The sequence below is a fragment of the Bos indicus x Bos taurus genome, chromosome 2 (assembly GCF_003369695.1).
Source record: "Bos indicus x Bos taurus breed Angus x Brahman F1 hybrid chromosome 2, Bos_hybrid_MaternalHap_v2.0, whole genome shotgun sequence".
NCBI classification, from domain to species: Eukaryota; Metazoa; Chordata; class Mammalia; order Artiodactyla; family Bovidae; genus Bos; species Bos indicus x Bos taurus.
Genome location: NC_040077.1, coordinates 69,510,692 through 69,533,498, shown reverse-complemented (window position 1 = coordinate 69,533,498; position 22,807 = coordinate 69,510,692). Strand labels below are relative to the sequence as shown.

General features: G+C 44.8%; 1 protein-coding gene across 2 annotated transcripts in view; it reads left to right on the top strand.

Moving 5' to 3' along the window:
- CCDC93 (coiled-coil domain containing 93) overlaps positions 1-22,807 on the top strand; it is a 104,686-nt gene that overhangs the window by 65,310 nt on the left and 16,569 nt on the right. For both annotated transcript variants that reach the window (XM_027562212.1, XM_027562222.1), the window contains 8 exons: positions 626-742; positions 4,516-4,578; positions 13,807-13,880; positions 14,715-14,796; positions 15,949-16,020; positions 17,264-17,317; positions 18,904-18,966; positions 21,645-21,753. In XM_027562212.1, coding sequence (XP_027418013.1) covers positions 626-742; positions 4,516-4,578; positions 13,807-13,880; positions 14,715-14,796; positions 15,949-16,020; positions 17,264-17,317; positions 18,904-18,966; positions 21,645-21,753 — 634 coding nt within the window. The remainder of the gene's footprint in view (positions 1-625; positions 743-4,515; positions 4,579-13,806; positions 13,881-14,714; positions 14,797-15,948; positions 16,021-17,263; positions 17,318-18,903; positions 18,967-21,644; positions 21,754-22,807) is intronic.

The window sequence follows — 22,807 nt, the reverse complement described above, 5'->3', positions numbered from 1 at the left end:
CCTTCCTCCCCTCCAGTCCTGACAGTGTCTGTGTCCTGTCCAGCCCTTCTTCTTCATCCCCTCATCATTTTACACAGTTTCAGGACCTTTATCCTGGTCTCTCTCAGCAACACTCACCCCTTTCAAATCCATCCTCTGTGAACACCAGAATAGAAATAATACGTTGTCCCATGGATGGGGGAATACTTTGAAATGCTGTTTCTTTTCATTATAAGTGCTACTGAATGGTTAAACTCTTTAACCATATACTTATAATACTTTGATGAAAGTGAATCAGTTCATGATTTTTGATAGCTCCAGAATAATCTCAAGTAGATATTAAGATGACTATGTTTTTCTTCATATTTAAGATCTTATTGCTTATGTGATTATCAGCCTAACCCATTATATATCCCTGTGCTTCTGCACATGCTGTTTGCTTTGCCAGAAACGTAGATTCTCTGGATATGGCCTTTGGTCATTGTGTCACAGTCTTCGCTGGAGTGAGTTTTACACAGGACCCTGGGGCCCCATGGGCTTGGTTGTGGCCACCTGCCCAGCAGTGTTCCTCCCAGATGAGGCAGGCTGATTAGCCCACTGAGGTGAGCTAATTAAATCCTTTGGTTCTTCTGTTTGTTTCCCACAGCAGTCTGAACTGTCAGCTGAAGAAAGTCCAGAAAAGTTAGGAATCTCCCAACTACATCGGCGAAAAGTCATTTCCTTGAACAAGCAGATTCTGCAGAAGACCAAACAACTGGAAGAGGTTGGTGTTTTTTTTTCATAACTTCATTCTAGTAAAATAAAGCTATTCTTGAAGAAGGGAGAAACTAGCAAGGAGTCAAGATCTCTGAGTCAGAAAGATCAAAGGAGGCTGTAGAATAGGGGATCCATGTAATCTGGCCCTTGGGCAATCCAGCCTCCACCTGTTTTTGTAATGCATGCATGCATGCCAATCACTCAGTCACGTTCAACTCTTTGGGACCCCATGAATGGTAGTCTGCCAGTATCCTCTGTCCATAGAATTTTCCAGGCAAGAATACTGGAATGGATTGTTGCCATTTCCTACATCAGGGATCTTCCCAACTCAGGGATTGAACCTGTGTCTCCTTCATTGGCAGGCAAATTCTTTACCACTGAGCCACCTGGGAAGCCTGTTTTTGTAAATATTAATAGTTTTATTGAAATATATGCATATGCATTTGTTTACATATTTTCTGTGGCTACTTTTCAAGCTTCAGTGGGAGAATTGAGACCTACAAAACAAAATATTTTTCTACCTGGTCTTTACAGAGAACATTTCCCAACCTCTCCTCTAAAAGAAGATCACAGGGCAAGAAGAGCATTAATTAATTCACACAGATTAGCTGAGCACCGCTGTGCTGAGCACTGAAATAGGCCATGGTAGTGAAAGAAAAACAAGTTGCAATCTCTGCTCTCAGGGTCTGGAGGCAGTGATGGGAAGACATATGCCATCACTTTTTTCTGTCTTTATCAATTTAAATGCTTCAGCCCCCTTTTTTTAGATTATAGGGATAATCCAAGTTCCCTGTAAATAAACCAGCTACTATGAAACTGTATGAAGATAAAAATGAGACTCTCCTGGTACTCGTCCAGTCCTGCTCCTTAAAGCAACCCACTTTTCTAGGCTTTGCAAGCTCTTAAATCTGCTCATTCAGCTGGGGAAGGCGGGTTGTTTGGTTATAAAAACTGAGTTTGGTTTTCATTTATTTTATCACATATATCTCTCAGATATAGTAATGGCTAAAAAGGACTTTTTTTTTTTTAAGAGTAATTACAAAGTATTTTTCATAATTAACTCATTCAGTTCTCGTAACATCCTTATGAAGGAGATACTATTATTATTCTCATTTACAAGGAACCTGAGACACAGAGACGTGAAGTAGTCTTGCCTGTGGTCACACAGCTTGTTAGCGGTGGAGCCAAGACCGGAGCATGTAGATCTACCTTGTTCTTTCTGATGCTGCCTAGTGTGACGTAGTATATATGTGTTATGGCTTATTTAACCTGTTCCTCTATTCATGAGGGTTTTTTCCCAGGATTTTTTTCCCAGTTGTAAGTTTATGCTATGATAAACGTCTTTGTACAGTCATCTTTGTGCAAATATATAAATATTTCTGTAAAATGGATTTTAGGAAGTGGAACTGCTGGATCAAAAAATATATGCATTTTCAGTTTTTCTAGAAACTGTCAAATTATTCACCAATTATTTTACTAGTTTACACTTCTACACGTAATAGTATGTGAGAAAATCCAGACCCTTTAAGTCCAAGATGATCTGTAAGGTCATGTGGATCAAAGGCAACTGGGATACCCCTGCAGCCTTAGTGATGGGAGCCACAGAGCGAGTCTTAGGCCACAGAGAAGTGGGAGGAGGAGTACAATAAGGGAAGGAATGAAGAACATCTCATGGTCCAACAGGGGATATGCTGTAAAGGCAGAGAACAGGAAGGCAGCTAGTAGCTAACTGACAAGAAACCTGAGATTGAGGAAGGAGGACCCAAAGGTGGTGTTAACCAGTGGGCTAAGTGTTGGGGGGTCAGTATAGGGGTTCATGATAAATAAGAGGATGGAGGTGGCAGAATCATGGAAGACTCCAGCAAGACAAAAACTTAGCTAAGCTACTGGGACAGTTCCTGTTAGAGAAAAGATGAAGGAAGGTCTTATTAGTTTAGTTAATTAAAGAGAAGAGAAGAATCTTCCCTTCCTTAGCAAGTTCCTACTTCCCTGCCAGGATCCAGCCCTCATGGGTCTTTGTTGGTGAAGCCTTCCTTGATGAGCAAGCTGAATCTTTCCTTGGCTTCCCCAGGCCTGTCTCTGGCCAAGCTCTTCTTATACTTTAATCCTCAGCTTACTGGTTTAGCAACTTGAGGGGCAAGGTTTGTGCTGTGTTCTTTGTCTTCTACCATACACCTCATTTGAGCAGAACCTTGGGTAAATGTCAGATGGGTGGGTGGGGGTGGGTACAGGGTTGGGAGTTGGTGCAGGAAGATGGGTGAAACAGGTGGGAAATGGCAGGATCTCTTCCTGGAGCTTCAAGAGTTAAACCATTAGGATTTCAAGAGAAAAACAAACTTCCTCCAGAAATACTCTCATCCACCAGTGATACAGATAGTTTAGTAGGAGTCCTTATTGCACAGATGGCTCCCTTTGCAAAGGGAGAGGCCAAAGCTCCCAGCTTCCCCTGCTTTTATCTCTCCTGCCCTCTGCTTGTGATGGCTTCCTGAGAGGCCTGGCTGGAAATGCATCAGTCATGAAGATGGGTAACTCGAAGCACGATTTAGGAGTAATGATAGTGTAGGTGGTTTAATTCTAACTACATCTGTAGATGATGTAATTCTAATAGGTCGCTTACAGGCTCAAACATGGGCCAAGTTGAAAGTTCCCTGAAAATCCTGTGGGTAGGACTCCTTGCTCTATCTTCTGGGGCCTGGGTTCAATCTCGGGTTGGGGAACTAATAGTCTCACAGGCGGCATGACGTGGCCAGTAAATAAATGAATATATATTTTTTAATGGGATGAGTTATTTTGAAATAATTGTTGAGACATAAGATATAATTTCTCATTGTTAATTTGTATGCAAGTAACAACTGAAGTGTTTGATGAGTCTAACTGGTTTTCTACCACATCCCCTTTTCAAAAGTAGAAATGTACAAACCCTTTGAGCTTTGAATAGAATGTTTTCAGATATCTGTAAAAGTTCATAGACAGCATGGGATACACCTTTTTTGGTAAAGAAAAGGTAAATGACATTTTTGAGATATAAGTTTATGATCGTGTGATTTTGAGCAGTAAATGTAATTCACCTTCTTTCTCTTCATTGAAGTCCTGACTCCTTTCTCCAATCTGACATTATTTGCCTTCCTGTCAGATTTTATGCTAGGGCTTCCCAGGTGGCACAGTGGTAAAGAATCCCCCTGCCAATGCAGGATACATGAGAGAGGCGGATTCAATCTCTGGGTTGAGAAAATCCCCTGAAGTATGAAATGGTAACTCACTCCAATATTCTTGCCTGGGATATCCCAAGGATGGAGGAGCCTGGTGGGCTACAGTTCATGGGGTTGCAAAGAGTCACACACTGAGCAACTGAGCATGCACACACAAATTCTATGTTAGATTCTTGAGTGCAATTTGTATCCTATGAACCAGCATGTTCATTAACTGAATTGATTGTAGCCATATAGTAAACTCAGAGCTGAATTTGAATCTAAGCTTTATCAGTTATCAACTATGAAATTTTAATGATTTACCCCTTCTGAATCTTTACTTTCTCATTTGTTAAATAAGAATAATGTCTTCTTCCATTGAATGTAAGAATTCATTGTTAGGATTCATGCAGAATACCTAGTACATCACCTGACACATGGTTGGTGCTAATTGAATCTAAAATGTCCACATTTGCTCAGCTTAAATCTTTTTGAGCTCCCATTTTCTCATCTGTCAAACATGGATACTGCCAGTATCTGTGCTGTTGTGAGGATCAAATGAGAGCAGATGTCTTTTATCTTTCATTTACAGCTTCAGGCAAGTCATACTGACCTACAAGCCAAATACGAAGGAAAAAAGAAAACCCTGACAGAGGTGAGCAGATTTCCTTCCTCCATGGGTCTTGTTGGGAATTGTTTGACCTGCACTACTAACGGGACACTCACATCATCAGTCCGTGTGGAGGGGTCACGGTCTCTTTCTCAGGGCTCAGGTCCATCTGGACAAAGGGCAGTCACACAGTAGCATGTCTCGAGCCATGTTTATCCATGCTACCATGTTCTAAACCATCAGGGTCTTGGGTGGAGGGGAAGATTGCCGTGAGCTGCAGAAAAGCTTCCTGAGGACAGAGGGCCTAACAAGCAGGGTGGCCATGTGAAAGAACACAGAAGATCATTCATAGTAAATGACTCCTGCTCCCCAAGCCACAGGCTGGAGAAAGTACCAGAACACTGGACTCCTTGAGAGTGAGAAGGTCTCTTTTTGTAAAATGACACAACTACAGAGGGTATAATTTGTTGTTCAGAATTGCCAGTGATCTCCTGGTAGAATGGGGGAGGGAGTTTCTGGAGGAAAATGGGGTTGTATGTCTGTTTTGACCCCATGATCCATTTCCTAACCCAGATTGCAATGGTGCTGTCCTCCATCAGCATCACAGCATAGCTTACCCACCACTTCCAATTACCTAGGAAACCAGGTGAGAAAAGCAAATACACAAGATGCCAGCTCTGGCATGAGGGGAGTTTAGGTCTTTCTATTTCTGTCCCTGTTTCTATGGAAAGCTAGTCCTCATCCGGGTCTGAAAAGCTCTCCTCCCTGTGACTTTGGTGCTCAGGCAACAGCTATCCCTGTGAGGTCCCCACCTAGTACTTTCTGGACCATGTGGAAACAGGACTGATCTTCAGAGACATTTCTGAAGCTAAGACAGTCCCTATTTTTTTTATGTTTTTAATTTCGTATGAATTTGCACTTTTAAAATGGTAGTTTCTCTAGCAGTATGCAGCACTTAGTTCCCTGACTTATTATAAACCTGACAAAGCTTTGTGATTCTGACCTGGACTGGCCTCTTCAGTTATTGTCAGAATGTTTGAGAAGGCAGGCATGAGGATAACAAATTAGAGGAGTTTTTAAAAATTCTTTCTAAAGATGCCCGTGTTGCATTTGGACACATCCGCTTTCTTTACACTGTTCTGTGATTCCATTCCTTTCGGATTAGATGGGAAGCTCCTTGGTGGAACCCCTCCTGCTGTCTTCCTGTGCACACTCCCCAGTCCTGGCTTAAAGGATGCCAAGTCATGGACCCATCTTTGTATAACAGTCTGGAAAACATTCAAGGCAGAACATCTTGATAAAATCCTAAGTGGCTGTCAAGTCACTTTTGGTACTAAAGACTGAATCAAATGTTTTTTGAGCTTTAGTTTCCAAGCTCTTCCAAGACTCCAAGGTCTCAGTATTTCTCTTTACCTTCTAAGGTCTCATGGCTCAGGCTGGGGGCAGAGCGATGGTTTCTGCTGAGTCAGAGATCTCCATTGTATTCCTGTGCACTGGCTTTTGGAACTCAAGTAAAGGCCCTTTCATTTTGGGTGAAATTCCTCTTGGTAGATTGGATCTAGGCTGGTCTCTGGAGAGAGATCAAGCCCTGAGCCTTTGGAGTGGGAGTGCTGACTCCAAGACCCTAGACAACCAGAGAACTAATCCTAGGGAGTATCAGATAATGAGAACTCACACAAAGGAAACCGCTTGAATACAAGACCCAGCGTTACCCAACCACCAGTAGCACCATGTGCAGGACGCCTCATCTAAGCAACAAACAAAACAAAAATACAAACCCAATCATCAGCAGACAGGATTACTACCTCACTCAGCCTTGCCCATCAGAGGGAAAACAAACAAAAACTCAGCATAAATCACACCTATACAAAGCTTACACAAACCACTGGACCAACCTTAGGAGGGCAGAAACCAAAAGGAAGAAAGAATTCAAGCCTGGGAAAAGAAGCCCTCCAACACTATCAGTTACATATACACAATGGAGTATTACTCAGCCATTAAAAAGAAGACATTTGAATCAGTTCTAATGAGGTGGATGAAACTGGAGCCAATTATACAGAGTGAAGTAAGCCAGAAGGAAAAACACCAATACAGTATACTAACGCATATATATGGAATTTAGAAAGATGGTAACAATAACCCTGTGTACGAGACAGCAGAAGAGACACTGATGTATAGAACAGTCTTATGGACTCTATGGGAGTGGGAGAGGGTGGGAAGATTTGGGATAATGGCATTGAAACATGTAAAATATCATGTATGAAACGAGATGCCAGTCCAGGTTCGATGCACGATACTGGATGCTTGGGGCTAGTGCACTGGGACGACCCAGAGGGATGGGATGGGGAGGGAGGATGGAGGAGGGTTCAGCATGGGGAACACATGTATACCTGTGGCGGATTCATTTTGATATTTGGCAAAACTAATACAATTATGTAAAGTTTAAAAATAAAGTTAAAAAAAAAAAAAAAAGAATGAAAAGGCAGAGAAATACTACACAAATGAAGGAACAAACTAGAAACACAGAAGTCCAAATAAATGAAGAGGAAATAGGCAAACTACCTGAAAAAGAATTCATAGTAAAGATGATCTAAAACCTTGAAAACAAAATGGGGAAAATTCAAGAATCAATTAACAAAGACGGAGAAGAATTAAAGAATAAACATGCAGAGACAAACAACATAATTACTGAAATTAAAAATACTCTAGAAGGAATCAATAACAGACTATCTGAAGCAGAAAAACAAATCATTGAGCTGGAAGATAAAATGGTGGAAATAACTTCTGAAGAGCAGAATAAAAAGAATGAAAAGAACTGAAGATAGTCTCAGAGACCTCTGGGACAATATCAAACGCACCAACATTCGAATTGTAGGGGTCCCAGAAGAAGAAGAGAAAAAGGAAGGGTATGAGAAAGTTTTTGAAGAGATTATAGTTGAAAATTTCCCTAACATGGAAAAGGAAATAGTCCGTCAAGTCCAAGAGGCACAAAGAGTCCCATACAGGATAAACCCAAGGAGAAACACGCCAAGACACGTACTAATCAAACTAACAAAGACTAAACACAAAGAAAAAAGTACAAGGGAAACCCCATATGCTTAATAGCTGATCTTTCAGCAGAAACTCTGCAGGCCAGAAGGGAATGGCAGGATATATTTAAAGTATTGAAAGGGAAACATCTACAGTCAAGCTGACAGTACCCAGCAAGGATATCGTTCAAGCAAAATTGATGGAGAAATAAAAAGCTTTTCAGATGAGTAAAAGTTAAGATAATTCAGTACCACCAAACCAGCTTTACAACAAATGTTAAACGGACTTATATAGTTAAAAAATACAAGGGAAGAAAAAAGATCTACACCATGATCAAGTTGGGTTTACTCCAGGAATGCAAGGATTCTTCAATATATGCAAATCAGTCAGTGTGATGTGTGTATGTGTGTTAGTTGCGTAGTCGTGTCTGACTCTTTGCAACCCCATAGACCATAGCCCACCAGGCCCCTCTGTCCATGGGATTGTCCCGGCAAGAACACTGGAGTGAGTTGCCATTTCCTTCCCAAAAGGAACTATAGAAAGAAAGAAAGTGAAGTCACTCAGTCGTGTCCAACTCTTTGCGACCCCATGGACTGTAGCCTACCAGGCTCCTCCAACCATGGAATTTTCCAGGCAGGAGTACTGGAGTGGGTTGCCATTTCCTTCTCCACAATCAATGTGATACACTATATTAACAATTTGAAAGATAGAAACCATATGATAATATCAATAGAGGCAGAAAAACCCTTTGACAAAATTTAGCACCCATTTATGATTAAAACTCTTTAAAAAATGGGCATAGAAGGAACCTACCTCAACATAGTAAAGGCCATATATGATAAGCCTACAGCAAACATTATTCTCAATGGTGAAAAACTGAAAGCATTCCCCCTAAGATCAGGAACAAGACAAGGGTGTCCACTTTCACCACTGTTATGCAACATAGTTCTGGAAGTCCTAGCAACAGTAATCAGAGAAGAAAAAGAAATAAAAGGAATCCAGATTGGAAAAGAAGAAGTAAACCTCTCATTGTTTGCAGATGACATGATATTATATATAGAAAACACTAAAGATAGTATCAGAAAATTACTTGAGCTAATCAGTGAGTTTAGCAAAGTTGCAGGATACAAAATCAATACACAGAAACCACTTTCATTTCTATATACTAGCAATGAAAAATCAGAAAGACAAATTAAGGAGTCCATCCCATTCACCATTGCAACAGAAAGAATAAAGTATCTAGGAATAAACTTATCTAAGGAGACAAAAGAACTATACACAGAAAATTATAAGACACTAATGAAAAAAATTAAAAATGACATAAATAGATGGAGAGATATTCCATGTTCCTGGGTAGGAAGAATCAATATTGTGAAAATAACATATTACCAAATGCAATCTACAGATTCAGTGCTACCACTATCAAATTACCAAAGGCATTTTTCACAGAACTAGAACAAAAAATTTCACAATTTGTATAGAAACACAAAATATCCCAAATAGCCAAAGCAGTCTTGAGAAAGAAGAATGGAGCTGGAGGAATCAACCTTCCTGAATTCAGATTATACTACAAAGCTACAGTCATCAAGACAGTATGATACTGGCACAAAACAGAAATACAGACCAATGGAACAAGATAGAAAACCCAGAAATAAACCCATGCACCTATGGGTACCTCATTTTTTACAAAGTCGCTCAGGCGTGTCTGACTCGTTGTAACCCCATGAACTGCAGCACGCCAGGCCTCCCTGTCTATCACCAACTCCTGGAGCTTACCCAAACTCATGTCCATTGAGTCATTGATACCATCTAAAGGGAATGGCAAACCACTTCAGTATTCTTGCCTTGAGAACCCCATGAACAGTATGAAAAGGCAAAATGATAGGATACTGAAAGGAAAAGACTGTGATGCTGGGAGGGATTGGGGGCAGGAGGAGAAGGGGACAACAGAGGATGAGATGGCTGGATGGCATCACTGACTCTATGGATGTGAGTCTGAGTGAACTCCAGGAGTTGGTGATAGACAGGGAGGCCTGGTGTGCTGCAATTCATGGGGTCGCAAAGAGTCGGACACTACTGAGCGACTGAACTGAACCATCTCATCCTCTGTCGTCCCCTTCTCCTCCTGCCTTCAATCTTTCCCAACATCAGGGTCTTTTCAAATGAGTCAGCTCTTCACATCAGGTGGCCAAACTTTCAGCTTCAACATCAGTCCTTCCAATGAACACCCAGGACTGATCTCCTTTAGGATGGACTGGTTGGATCTCCTTGCAGTCCAAGGGACTCTCAAGAGTCTTCTCCAACACCACAGTTCAAAAGCATCAATTCGGTGCTCAGCTTTCTTTATAGTCCAACTCTCACATCCATACATGACTAATGAAAAAACCATAGCTTTGACTAGATGGATCGTTGTTGACAAAGTACTGTCTCTATTTTTAATATGCTGTCTATGTTGGTCATAACTTTCCTTCCAAGGAGCAAGCATCTTTTAATTTCATGGCCACAGTCACCATCTGCAGTGATTTTGGAGTCCCCAAAAATAAAGTCAGGACTTCCCTGGTGGCTCAGAGGTTAAAGCATCTGCCTGGAATGCGGAAGACCCAGGTTCAGTCCCTGGGTTGGGAAGATCCCCTAGAGAAGGAAATGGCAACCCACTCCAGTACTCTTGCCTGGAGAATCCCATGGAGGGAGGAGCCTGGTAGGCTACAGTCCATGGGGTCGCAAAGAGTCGGACTCAACTGAGCAACTTCACTCAAAAGTAAAGTCAGCCACTCTTTCCACTGTTTCCTCATTTATTTCCCATGAAGTGATGGGACCAGATGCCATGATCTTAGTTTTCTGAATGTTGAGCTTTAGGCCAACTTTTTCACTCTTCTCTTTCACTTTCATCAAGAGGCTCTTTAGTTCTTCACTTTCTGCCATAAGGGTGGTGTCATCTGCATATCTAAGGTTATCGATATTTCTCCCGGCAATCTTGATTCCAGCTTGTGCTTCCTCCAGCCCAGCATTTCTCATGATGTACTTGCATATAAGTTAAATAAGCAGGGTAAGAATATACAGTCTTGACGTACTCCTTTTCCTATTTGGAACCAGTCTGTTGTTTCATGTCCAGTTCTAACTGTTGCTTCCTGACCTGCGTATAGGTTTCTCAAGAGGCAGGTCAGGTGGTCTGGTATTCCCATCTCTTTCAGAATTTTCCAAAGTTTATTGTGATCCACACAGTCAGAGGCTTTGGCATAGTCAATAAAGCAGAAATAGATGTTTTTCTGGAACTCTCTTGTGAAACTAGGCCATGCCGTGTGGGGCCACCCAAGATGGACAGGTCATGGTGGAGAGTTCTGACAAAATGTGGTGTACTGGAGAAGGGAATGGCAAACCACTTCAGTATTTTTGCCTTGAGAACCCCATGAACAGTATGAAAACCACCATATGACCCTCAATCCCACTCGTAGGCATATACCCTAAGGAAACCAAAATTGATAAAGACACATGTATTCCACTGTTCACTGCAGCACTATTTACAATAGCTGGAACATGGAATCCTCCTAGATGCCCATCAACAGATGAACGGATAAAAAAGTTGTGGTACATATACACAATGGAATATTACTTATCCACAGAAAGGAACACATTTGAGTCAGTTCTGATGAGGTGAATGAACCTAGAACCTGTTAAACAGAGTGAAGTGAGTCAGAAAGAGAAATACTGTATTCTAACGCATATATACAAATCTAGAATAATGGTACTGAAGAATTTATTCTCAGGGCAGCAGTGGAGAAACAGACATAGAGAATAGACTTACGGACATGGGGAGAGGAGAGGGTGAGATGTGTGGAAAGAGTAACGTGGAAACTTACATTACCATATGTAAAATAGATAGCCAATAGGAATTTCCTGTATGGCTCAGGAAACTCAAACAGGGGCTCTGTGTGAATCTAGATAGATGGCATGGGGCAGGAGATGGGAGGGAGGTTCAAAATGGAGGGGCTATAGGTATACCTATGGCTCATTCATGTTGAGGTTTGACAGAAAACAGAATTCTGTAAAGCAATTATCCTTCAATAAAAAAATATTTTTTGAATCCTTGCATGTGCTAGAAAGGTAGAAGTTTCAAATTAATAATAGGAGATACTCTCCCTATCCTCACATGATAATTGCAGCCAACATTGCGATGTGTTGGCTGTGCTGTGGGCACATCATTTGTGTTATCACTGAATCGTCCTGTCAACCCTGGCAGCACACCGTTAATATCCCTGCTGTGCTGTTGGAGAAACTGAGGCAGAAAGGCCGTGCAGATTCCAGTGCTGGAGACCTGGCACCATGACCTCTCAGGGAGCTTACTATCTAGTCAGGCAGTCAAACTAATTCTTATCTGGGAAAATGGGAGGCTGTGCTGAACAATGTAGGAAGAAGCCTGATTTAGTCAAAAAACTGAAGACCGGGACCCTGAATCAGTAATGAGCTCTGCCTTTGGGCCTCAGTCTCCTTATCTGTTCACGACAAGGACTGGGCACATGAGCACTCTGAGCCCTTTCCTGCCAGTGCGCCAGGTTTTACCTCTTCAGCAAAACCTAGCGGCCCTGGAAAACAGGAAAGACCTGCCCCTGCCGTCCCTGGAATACAGGAAAGTAAAGCAGGGTGTGGAAGGTAGAGGGTGGGTGGCAGCCCTGACGTGTGGGGGAGGCGCTGCAGGCCCCTGCAGCAGTGGAGGGCCCCTTCTAGCCTGTGTGCTTTCTAATTTCAGCAGTCACAACTTTAATTTCTTATGTGGAGGTTGATTCTTTTTTTATATATGGAAGATCCTCTCCAGCCTAAGGGCATTGACTGTGTCTGAAGTTTTCCTTGATCTACAGACTGTCCCTTCAGATCAGAATTCATTTGTTGAGTTGATACCTTTTTTACAGTTTTGTCTTTCTTAAAATATGTGATAATTGTTAATGATGTGCTTATTTGTGATTCTGAAATTTTCTGTTATCAGCTGTGTGGATTCTGTATTCATTTTATGCAGCATGCTCCACAGAACTATTTTGGAAGGGGGGCCCTATTGTTTGGTGGGATCAGCCAGTGTAACTGATATTTGGGGTCAGGACACTGTCCCTCCTCCTGAGTCTTGCCAGCTCTCTGGGAGCTGCCTGCCTCTGGGACTCCTGCGCCAGCTCTTGGGTTAAGGGAAGCAGGCTTCACTGCACAGCCCACTGGCTGCTCCTGACACAGACTCCAGTCCTGCCGCCCAGTTCTTCCCACGCCTGCCAGATCCACACGGTGGTCCTCCACTGGCTGGTCTTACCTGCTACCATCTTTCTTGTCCCCAAGGTGCCCGCTCCTGTCATCAAACAGAATCACCTGAACTTCCCAGGACTTAGGACTTGCTGCCACTTGTTCTCAGCTAGAACTCTTGGAAGTTCTTTAACTTTTTTTTTTTTTTAATAGGTAGCACATTCACATAGTTCAAAATTCAAAAAGTACAAAGGGTGTCCCCCTGTAACCCAAGCAGCTACTCTATCTAGAGGGTAACCAATCACTTGTGAATCTTTTCAGAAAATTTTTGTGCATATACAAATAACGTGTGGGTTCTTTAATGCATGTGTATACAAGATATATACATGTATACCTTCCTTGATGCACATTGGAGTAATGGTTTTATGTGTTTTCTTCAACTTACAGTAAATGTTAGAGATCATCATAAAAGAACTGTTTATTCTTTTTTAATAGCAGCTTAATAGTCTATTGTATGGTAGATCTACACAGCTTAAAAATTAAAATCTGAGTTTCCTTAAAGTTTGCTTTTTAAAGTCTCCAGTGACTCAGAGAAAGAAAATGGAGTTTTTCAAGATAGGAGATTTAACCCTGCCCCTGTGAGTAGCCCCAATAGTGGTATCCTGAGATTGAAACCCAGGTCTGTCTCTCATAGCTGCTGCTTTTATTTACTTCTTCCCACTGAGAGGGACCTGCTGTCAGCATTACTTTGGCTTTCCACCCACTTGCTGCTGTGATTTAAAGGTATTGCCAAGGTTTCTTTTACTCACAACCTGTGTCAGGAAGGCTGTGGTTTTGATGTTTCTGTGCTGTCCCTCCAGCCCCATCCTGTTCCCCTTGTCCACCTGTTTTCTCAATGTACGGCCATGTCCAGTGGGCTGGGCCACCTGTTCAGAGAGGGCGCAGATGTGGGCCAGGAAGGAGAATGGAAGCCCTCGCCTCCTGTCCTGGCAAGTCTCCAGCAACGTACCTCCTTCTCTCCCATAGCTCAAGGGTCACAGTGAGAAACTGGACAAAGAGCAGACAGCTCTCGAGAAGATAGAGGCCAAAGCTGATCCGAGGTAGGAGATCTCAACACGTGGTATTTATTTTCTCTGTGAGTGTGGCTGGTGGTTAGAGAATGGGGCTGAGGAGCCCAGGTCATGGCTGCTGGCACTGTTCTGCCGGTTACTTCACCGCTGATCCTGATCCGGGGCTGCCTTCTTCCTCTTCCTCCCACTTCCCCCTGGGTCAGGAGCAGCTATGTTTTGTATTTTGTTTTGTCTGTTTTCTCGTTTTTAAAAAGTAAGTAATACATGCAAGATTCAGAAAGACATACACTGAACAGTCTTCTCCCGCCCCTGCCCCCAGCTACCCAGTCCTCCTCCCTTGGAGTCAACCATGGTTACCAGGTTTTAACAGCACTGATCTTACCCTGTCCTTCAAGAATGAAAATGTTCTTTTTTTGCCAAGACGCTGGGTTTTGGGTTGGTTTTTTTTTTTTTTTTTTTTAATTAATTGTCTTTAGACAATTTAAATTAAATAAAAGCATTTACATTTAAAATTTTAAATGGGAATTAAAATTCCGATTCTATCTGTGCTCTGAGTCTTAAGTAGTTGCTATCATTAAAAATATACAGTAATCTCAAAACACATTGATGTTTCTGCAGTTGATATTTTAATTCTATATTCTGTAACATTTGTTTGAATGTGACCCGATGGACTCAGTTTATAGATGAATAATAATGTCTGTTAAATGGTGGTCATTATCATTGGTGGGCAGCCTATTAGACACTCTTGGGAGAGACAAAGGAAATTAAGAAAAAAGTTCCTTTTTTTCTGGGGTCTTGGTTTTAAACTGTGATTCATAAAATCATAGTGATTTGTTGAAGTCAGTTGTTTTTTGGTCTTTTCAGCATCCTGCAGAACTTGAGAGCCCTTGTAGCCATGAATGAAAATCTGAAAAGTCAGGAACAGGAGTTTAAAGCACATTGTCGAGTAAGTGTTGCTTGGTGTCATCAGATGTTAACAAAGATTCTCATACAATCTCCTGCTTTCCCTCCCCTTGTGCTGCTGTGGGTCCTATCCAGGTGTGATAGGAAGAGGAGGTTCACCAGGCAGGTATGTGGTAGTGTGCACGAGGAGTAAGGTGCTATGATGTGATCAGAGGACACCAGGAATGACTTGGATGACTAACTCTGTGTGCCAAACCCCAAACTGAGAGCACAGTCTAACAAACAGTGTTTTCTAATTTACAAATGTATTTAAAAGAAAAGTCTACAAAAGGAGTAGTATCTTAAGAAACTAGGGCTGCCCTAAAATCCTAACATGTCTCTGTGTCACTTGGTCCAATAGTGGGAGTGATGTGTGCACAGGTGACATGTGGGACACAGGAACAGAGGGCTGAGTTCTGTGCATCTACGGGGAGAGAGGCTCCTGTGGTGTAGGAGCCCTCTAGAAGCTATATCTGACTGCAGATGAGGGTGACAAGTGGAGGAGGGCTGGATGAGGCAGGGCTCCAGGCTGGAAGGTCCCAGGAAAAGTGGAGAAGAGCTGAAAAAGAGAAGGAGGCTTGGGACTGACTCTAAGCCACTCATTCATCGCATGTCCCAGTGATTACTGCGAGCCTCACCTGCCCTTAGGGAAGAAAGACCCCTTCTGACTGAGATACTGCTGCCTCTACCCTCCTAAGAAGACGTTCCCAGGCTGAAAATCAGGGGCCTGGGGGGCTAGTTCTTTATGGACTTCTTGTCCCCACATAAACTCACAAATGTGAAAATAAGACTCTGATGCTGCTGCTTCTGCTAAGTCGCCTTAGTCGTGTCCGACTCTGTGCGACCCCATAGACGGCAGCCCAACAGGCTCCCCCATCCCTGGGATTCTCCAGGCAAGAACACTGGAGTGGGTTGCTATTTCCTTCTCCAATGCATGAAAGTGAAAAGTGAAAGTGAAGTCGCTCAGTGGTGTCCGACTTTTTGCGACCCATGGACTGCAGCCTACCAGGCTCCTCCGTCCATGGGATTTTCCAGGCAAGAGTACTGGAGTGGGATGCCATCACCTTCTCCGAAATAAGACTCTAGATCAAGGTAAATTGTTACATCGAGTTACTAGCCTGTCCAGATCTTGTAAATGTTCATATTACTTTTAAAGGAGGAGATGGCACGGCTGCAGCAGGAAATCGAAAGCCTGAAGGCTGAGAGGGCGCCAGGCAGAGATGAAAAGGTACGGGCTGTGGAGGGGTGCTCCAGACTGCTGGGGGCTTTGTGACGTCCACCATGAAAGGGTTTCTAGAGGACTCCCCAGCAGAGTCTGGTGCTGAAAGGGACCAGACTTTTCCTCAGCCTTGTCCTCTGAACACTCATTTCTCAAGTGGTTTTTGTCAATATGTGTCCCTGAACTTTGTCTTCTTTTTGTGGGTTAAAGCAGCTCTGAGTGTGGACAGCAGCAAGCCCGGGGCACGCATTAGCCGGTTTACAAGCCCGGCTGCCCCTCCCCTAGGGGTGGATGTTTCTGGGAACTGAGCTCTGGTCCCATTTGTCCCATTTACCTCTCGACTGTGTGCCAGTTTGCCGATTTCACCCTGCACTCCTGCCCCAGGACATGGATGCTGTGGAGAGCAGCTCACTCGAGATGTGAGGTCGGGGCTCTGGTCACCTGGGAGCATACCTGGCTCAGAACACGCCCCACTGGCTCTCTGAACAGAGGCCTTGATCTTCCGAGGAACTGGTGTGGACGAAATAAAGTGTTTCTCTCACCAAATGAGACTGTAGGGATCACTGGTTTGTTTTCCCTTCTCATACTCCATTCAAAGCTTCTTTGCTGAGGCTCTCTGTGCTTAGGTCAGGGTATGGCCTCAGACCTCATTGACTGTACCCCCTTGCTTGGGGAAATGGGGAACTTGGGGCTCCGGGAAGGGAGGGGACTGGTCCAAGCAGCCAGGGCCTTCTGCCAGGGCTGGGCGTGGGCCTGTATGGACACTGCCCCGCTCATCAGGGAGACAGGCCACAGAGGTGCTGCCTCCCTATCGTGACAGGTTCTGTCACTTCAGCCACAGCCATGAGGACTGGTGCAGCAACAGCAGAGTATGGCTGGGCAGTGGGTGGTGAATTGGGACCACCCCATAGTGGGACCACCCCAACTTTCCAGTTGTTTCCAACACTGAAACTCTGAGTTCAGCTCAGCCAGCCTCTGGGTTTGTATAGAATTCAGACTTTAAGGGCGGCATTTCTCTTCTTAGCCATAACACCTTGCTAGAGGGATTGACTCGCATTCAGAAACAGAGTTTAGCTTGTTAATGTGACTTATGGACATTTCAAAACAGTTTAAAATCTAGGGCTCATGTACGGGCTGTTCCCTGTTCAGACATGATCAGCAAACTGGCGGCCCACCCTTTCCTACTTCTGGACCCTCAGCTTCTTTCCTCAGAGATGATGTTTTCTTTTTTTTTCACTTTTCCTCATTGCAGACCCTCTCTGGGGGAGAGTCACATGGTGCCTTAACCTCTGCGATGACGCACAATGTAAGTACCTGCCCATTCTCAGGACCAGTACTGTCCCCTGTGGGCATGGTGACCAGCTTTGTGTCTTCAATAGCTTCTCACACTGCTTTCCATCATCTCTGTGGCCACCTCCTCGTCTGCGGGCTCTCAGGGCCTGGCTCCATCTTGCACACCTGCCCCTCAGGTGGAGCACAGCTTCCCTGTGGACAGCCCAGAGGCCCTGCACCTGGCTCAGGCATTCCATCTCCACCCTGGCCTCTGAGCTGGGAAGGGGAAAGCCCTGTAAGGGCCACACCTGCCAGGCTGTTTGAGGGGCGGGCAGTGCACAGGGAGAGAGCTCTGTCTATGGTCCTGCATTTCGAGGTCAGGGAGTGTTAAAGGGCCACTAGTGAATATTGTCAACCTTTTGGGCCAGTTCCACTCTGGTCCTCAGAGTCAATATATAAGTGAAAGGACATAGCTGTGTTCCAATAAAACTTTATTTATGGAACTAGGCACAGAGAGAGGTTCAGGGGGGAGGGGATATGTGTATACTTGTGGCTGATTCATGTTGAGGTTTGACAGAAAACAACAAAATTCTGTGGAGCAGTTGTCCTTCAATGAAAAAATTAATAAAAAAAAAACTAGGCACAGGCAAATTTGGCTCAAGGGCTGTTGGATTTAGCCGTTGGGCTGTGGTTTGCCAACCCCTGTTCTGAGTTAAAGGAGTGCTTCCAGGAGAAAGGAACAGAAAAGGAAGAGGAGGAGGAAGGGAAACACAGGAAAGCCTCTACCATTCACCTCCTTTAGGTTCCTCTTCCCTTCGTGCCCTCAGAGGCTCCCAGAGAGGGAACTTTAGGACTCCCACAGTGAAGGCTGTTGGGGTGTGCCTGCAGCTGAGCCCCATGGAGGAGCTGGTGGGGGTGTGTGTGTCTAAAAACACAGGGGGAGAGGGGCACCTCTGACGCCTTTGTAGCTTCCTCTAGCACAGTGAGCCATCCAGCCACATCTCTTACCTCACTGGGTTCAGTGAGGGGCTGGTTTCTGTCTTTTAATACTGTCCAAAAGGCCTTTCTGCAGTGGTGGAAGTGTTCTCAATCTGTGCTCTATCCAATATGATGGCCACTAGCTGTGTATGGTTGCTGAGCATCTGGAGGTTGGCTAGGACAATTGAGAAATTGATTTTTTTCAATTTTAGATAATATGAATTTAAATAGCCACATGTGCCTGGTGGCATCACATTGGACATTGCAGCTCTAAACAGAAACATAAGCAAGCCAGTATCATCTAATACAGCAACATAGAACTGCAGGCCCTTTAAATATCAGCTATCTCCTCCTCATGGCTTTTTTGTTAAGGGAAGGAAGGGCACGTGGATTTGGGGGATCCTTCACTTAAGAACCCTGGATTCAGCCTGGGTCCCAGAAGAAGAAAGAGTTGTTACAAAGTGATGTGAAAGAGTGTCAAGGGTCTCACAGGATGAGGACTCAACACTGAACTCAGCCATTTCAAAAAAGAAATTTGGAGCCTCACAGTGAAGGAGATATATAAAAACTGTTCAACTTCAAAAGATTTCATCAAAAAAATAAAAATTTGCAGATAATTGTGAGGGTTTTTTCCAATTTCAGGAAGACCTAGACAGACGGTATAACATGGAGAAAGAGAAACTTTACAAGATCCGTCTACTACAGGTGAGTAAAAGCAAGCTGATAAATCCATCTGACTAGCTTTGCGTGTCCTATAGCAGAACAAGAGCATCTCAGTATCTAAGAGCCAGAGAGACTCAGTTATAAGGCTACTATTTGCTCTTCTGTCTGGAGTGTAACTCTGGATTGAGGTGTTGGTTATAATACCTCACATTGGTCTGTTATTTCACCAACATCTCTCTTGACTTGATCATCACCTTTGCTGGAGAGTAGCTGTCAGCCTCATTTTCTGTATGAAGAAATTGACTCAAATCTGTTAAGTGCAAGCCGCTAGAAAGTGCCGGAGGCAGGATTCAAGGTTCTTGTCAAGCACTTTTCTTCAAAAATTAAGTGCCCATTTTAGCTGTTAGTTGATAACCTGGGGTGGTCAGGGGGTATATTGGGGCAGCGGGGGTGAGAAGGCTATCAGATATGGGAAAGTAAGCTTCACAGTTGGCTTTAAATTCATGTAGAGTCAAAATTGTATTGTAAAATCTCTTCCGTTGCCTGATTCTGGCTCATGGACACTTAAAAGCCAAGAGTTAACTTGTGTTGCACTTTGACCCGGAACTTCTCTCTGCTCTCTGGAAAAGGAATGCCAGGTTCTGGTGGGAGTAGCCAAGGGCTGCAGGCATCAGTGCTGAAGCCTGGGCCACAGCTGGCTCAATGAGGGTGAATGGAAGTAAACTGACGGCCGAGAGGCTGAGCAGCTGTATCCATGGAACTTGGGATGGGTTAGAGAAAAAAGCAGAGTCAAAGATGGTGGAGAATTTCCAACTTGGGCATTAGCATGGATCCTTGTGTTATTCATTGAGAAAAAGCCTAAAGGAGAAAGGATAGGGCTGAAGGGAATGGGATGGTGAAGGGAAATGTTCATGAAATTTCTGTGGGGCTTTTAAAGGTTAGGGTACTCCAGCAAGTAGGAATAATCTGGGCTGGAGGTCTGGGGGTCAGCACTGTGTAGGTGGTAATCGAGGCTGTGAAGAGGGGAAGAAAGACTCCACCAGTGAGGCTTGAGACCAAGCAGGCAGCTCAAGGCCCAGGGAAAACAGGAGTCTGAGGTCTCCTGGCAGCTGAGCAGAGGGCTCAGTGGAAAGAAGGTTCAGTGTTGCCAGAAGTCAAGAGAGCTGGAGGCTGAAAATTGCCACAGGTGCACAGAGAAGGTCTGTGTGACCTTGGCGAGAGTATTTCCAGTGGATGTTTGGAGCAGCCAGCGGCAGTGGGTTGAAGGGGAGGGGAGTCAAGACGTCAGAGCCATTTGAGTACTTGGTTTTGCGGTTTCCTTTTTTCTTTCTTTGTTTTCTGGCTGTCCTGGGTCTTCATGGGGGTGCATGGGCTCTAGTTGCAGTTCAAGGGCTTGATTGCCCCACGGCTTGTGGGTCTTAGTTCCCCAACCTGGAATCAAAGCCACATCCCTTGTATTGGAAGGTGGATTCTTAAGGACTGGGCCACAGAGAAGTCCCTGATCAGGGTTTAAGGAAGGGCCTTAAAGGGATGAGGGACTTCAGCATATTTAAATGCCAGTAAAAAGAAACCAGTAGAAAAGGAGAGGTTAAAGATGCAGTGAAAAGAATGAATGATTGTATCTATAGATTCCTGGAGGGGGGGTGGGCGGGGAAGCATAGGCGTCAGAGCCCAAGCACCTATGGGGAATATAGCCTTGGCCAAAAGGAGAAATAGATCTGTCCCTCTACTCTAGCTCAAGCCACAGACCTGATTTTGGTTTGGTCACCAGAGCTCATAGTGGGTTTTGCACTGGGAAGGGTTTTGCATGCAAATGAGTTAGAGGTCCCCATCTGCCACTGTGATAAAGTAGCTGGGAGAGGGAGGGACAGGGAGGCTCAGGAGAGGGCAACATTGAGACTGTGAATGTGTCGGGGAGCTGGACAGCCTTCTCCAGTGCTGCCCACAGGAAATTCCCTGCCTCGGAGCCCGAGATCTCCCCTGCACCCTCACGGCTCTGCCTCCCATATGCAATCAGGAAAAGTTAGAGTAATAGAGCCGAGTTCATTTCATGGGAGGGGGCAAATGCCATAAAGATGCTTTAGGAGCTTTTCAGGCAGGCTCGGGGATTTGGAAGTTGTATGGAGCAGCAGGGTGGCCTCAGTCTCTCATCATCTGGGAAGTGCTTCTGGTCCCCACCTGGCTCTGGGGAATCAGCTGCTCCAGAGTCCTTGGGGGTCTGGTGGGCTGGCCGGGGGTACCGTCCCATTCAGAGTCTTCCTTCTGGACCTGTTAATTTGATGCCTCCTGTGGCTCCAGTTTAGGGGCTTCTCAGGTGATGCTAGTGGTAAAGAACCCGTCTGCCAGTGCAGGAGACTCAGAGATTCGGTTCGATTCCTGGCTTGGGAAGATCCCCTAGAGGAGGGCATGGCAACCCACTCCAGTAGTCTTGCCTGGAGAATCCCAAGGATAGAGGAGTCTGGGGGGATACAGTCCACAGGGTTGCAAAGAGTCAGACACAACTGAAGCAACTTAGCACACACGTACACTGGTGGCTCCAGTTCACAGCCACGCCTTCTCTCCGGGTTGCCAGGTGGGAGTCAGAGTCAGAGCCAGCTGGTGGTGTGTGCCTGCATTCCAGGGCTGGTTTGCAGGCACAGGGTGAGTGGGGGCAATATTTTGTGCGAACAAATAAGGCCTTTCATCAAATAGTGTTGTCTCCCCATCTCTTTTGCATTTAGGCTCGAAGAAATCGAGAAATAGCAATTTTGCATCGCAAGATTGATGAAGTGCCCAGCCGAGCCGAGCTAATACAGTATCAGAAGAGATTTATTGAACTCTACCGCCAGAGTAGGTGCATCGACCACACACTCTCCTGAGGCTGGCCCTGGGAGGGGCAGGGGACGAGGGGCTCTGACCCACTGTAGCGTGGTGTTGCTGTCCATGGAAGCCAGCCCTGGAAAGGGCTTTAGCTCATCATCAGGCCCACTCATTCCACGTAGCCCAGAATCCCAAGCACAGCACTGTGGAGCCCTGGCTCCCTCTCCCTGGACAGATGGCTTAAGCTGATTGAGCTCTTGGAATAATGCTTTCAGCCCACCCTCATCCGCATCAGCCATCGGGCTCCACTTTCCAACTTCACATGGAACTTTGTGACCCCAGCATCTCTAGATCAGTCCTCACTCATTGTCCTTCTTCTCTGTGAACCTTCTTCTCATGTGATCCTTGCCTTTAACAGCATCGTGTTCATTCAAGACTGGGTATCCCTCAACCTAAATCAGGGATCACGTCTCATCAGGTTCAGAGTGACCCTCAAAGCTGTCACTGCCTTTTTCTTCACAGTGCTTCTGCCGTATCTCTTCTTCCTTGTATCATAACCCAGTAACCATTCACTGGTCTTCAGCTGCTTCTCTGAATCCCTCTCATCCACCCATCTAGTTGTATCACTTCTCTCCTGTGACAAACCCTCACAAGCTCCCTAGACTGGAGGAAAGCTCTCTCATTCTATCCAGGATCCTCCCCAGTCTAGGTGGCCTGCCAGTGGGCCTCTTTCCTGCTCTCAGCCCTCTTCCTCCCCAGTCCACACACTGCTGTTCAGCACACCATGAACTTTGACATCCTAGGCCTTGACTCCTCCTGTTACCTGCACCTGGGACCCTTTCTCCATTCTGTTAGACAAAACCCTTCAAGAATCTCCTCACTTACCCTCAGTAAACAGGACCTAGACCGTCACCCCTTCCTTAGGCTCCACTCTTGCTTGTCTCCTGGGTACCTCAGACTTGGCAGGTACAAGACTTTGCCTCCCTCCCATATCTTTCTCCTCACTCACTGTGATTGCTCTCGAGCCCAGCTAGACCCCTGTCTTCTCTGACTCATGCTGCTCTGCCAATTCTGTTTCTGAATA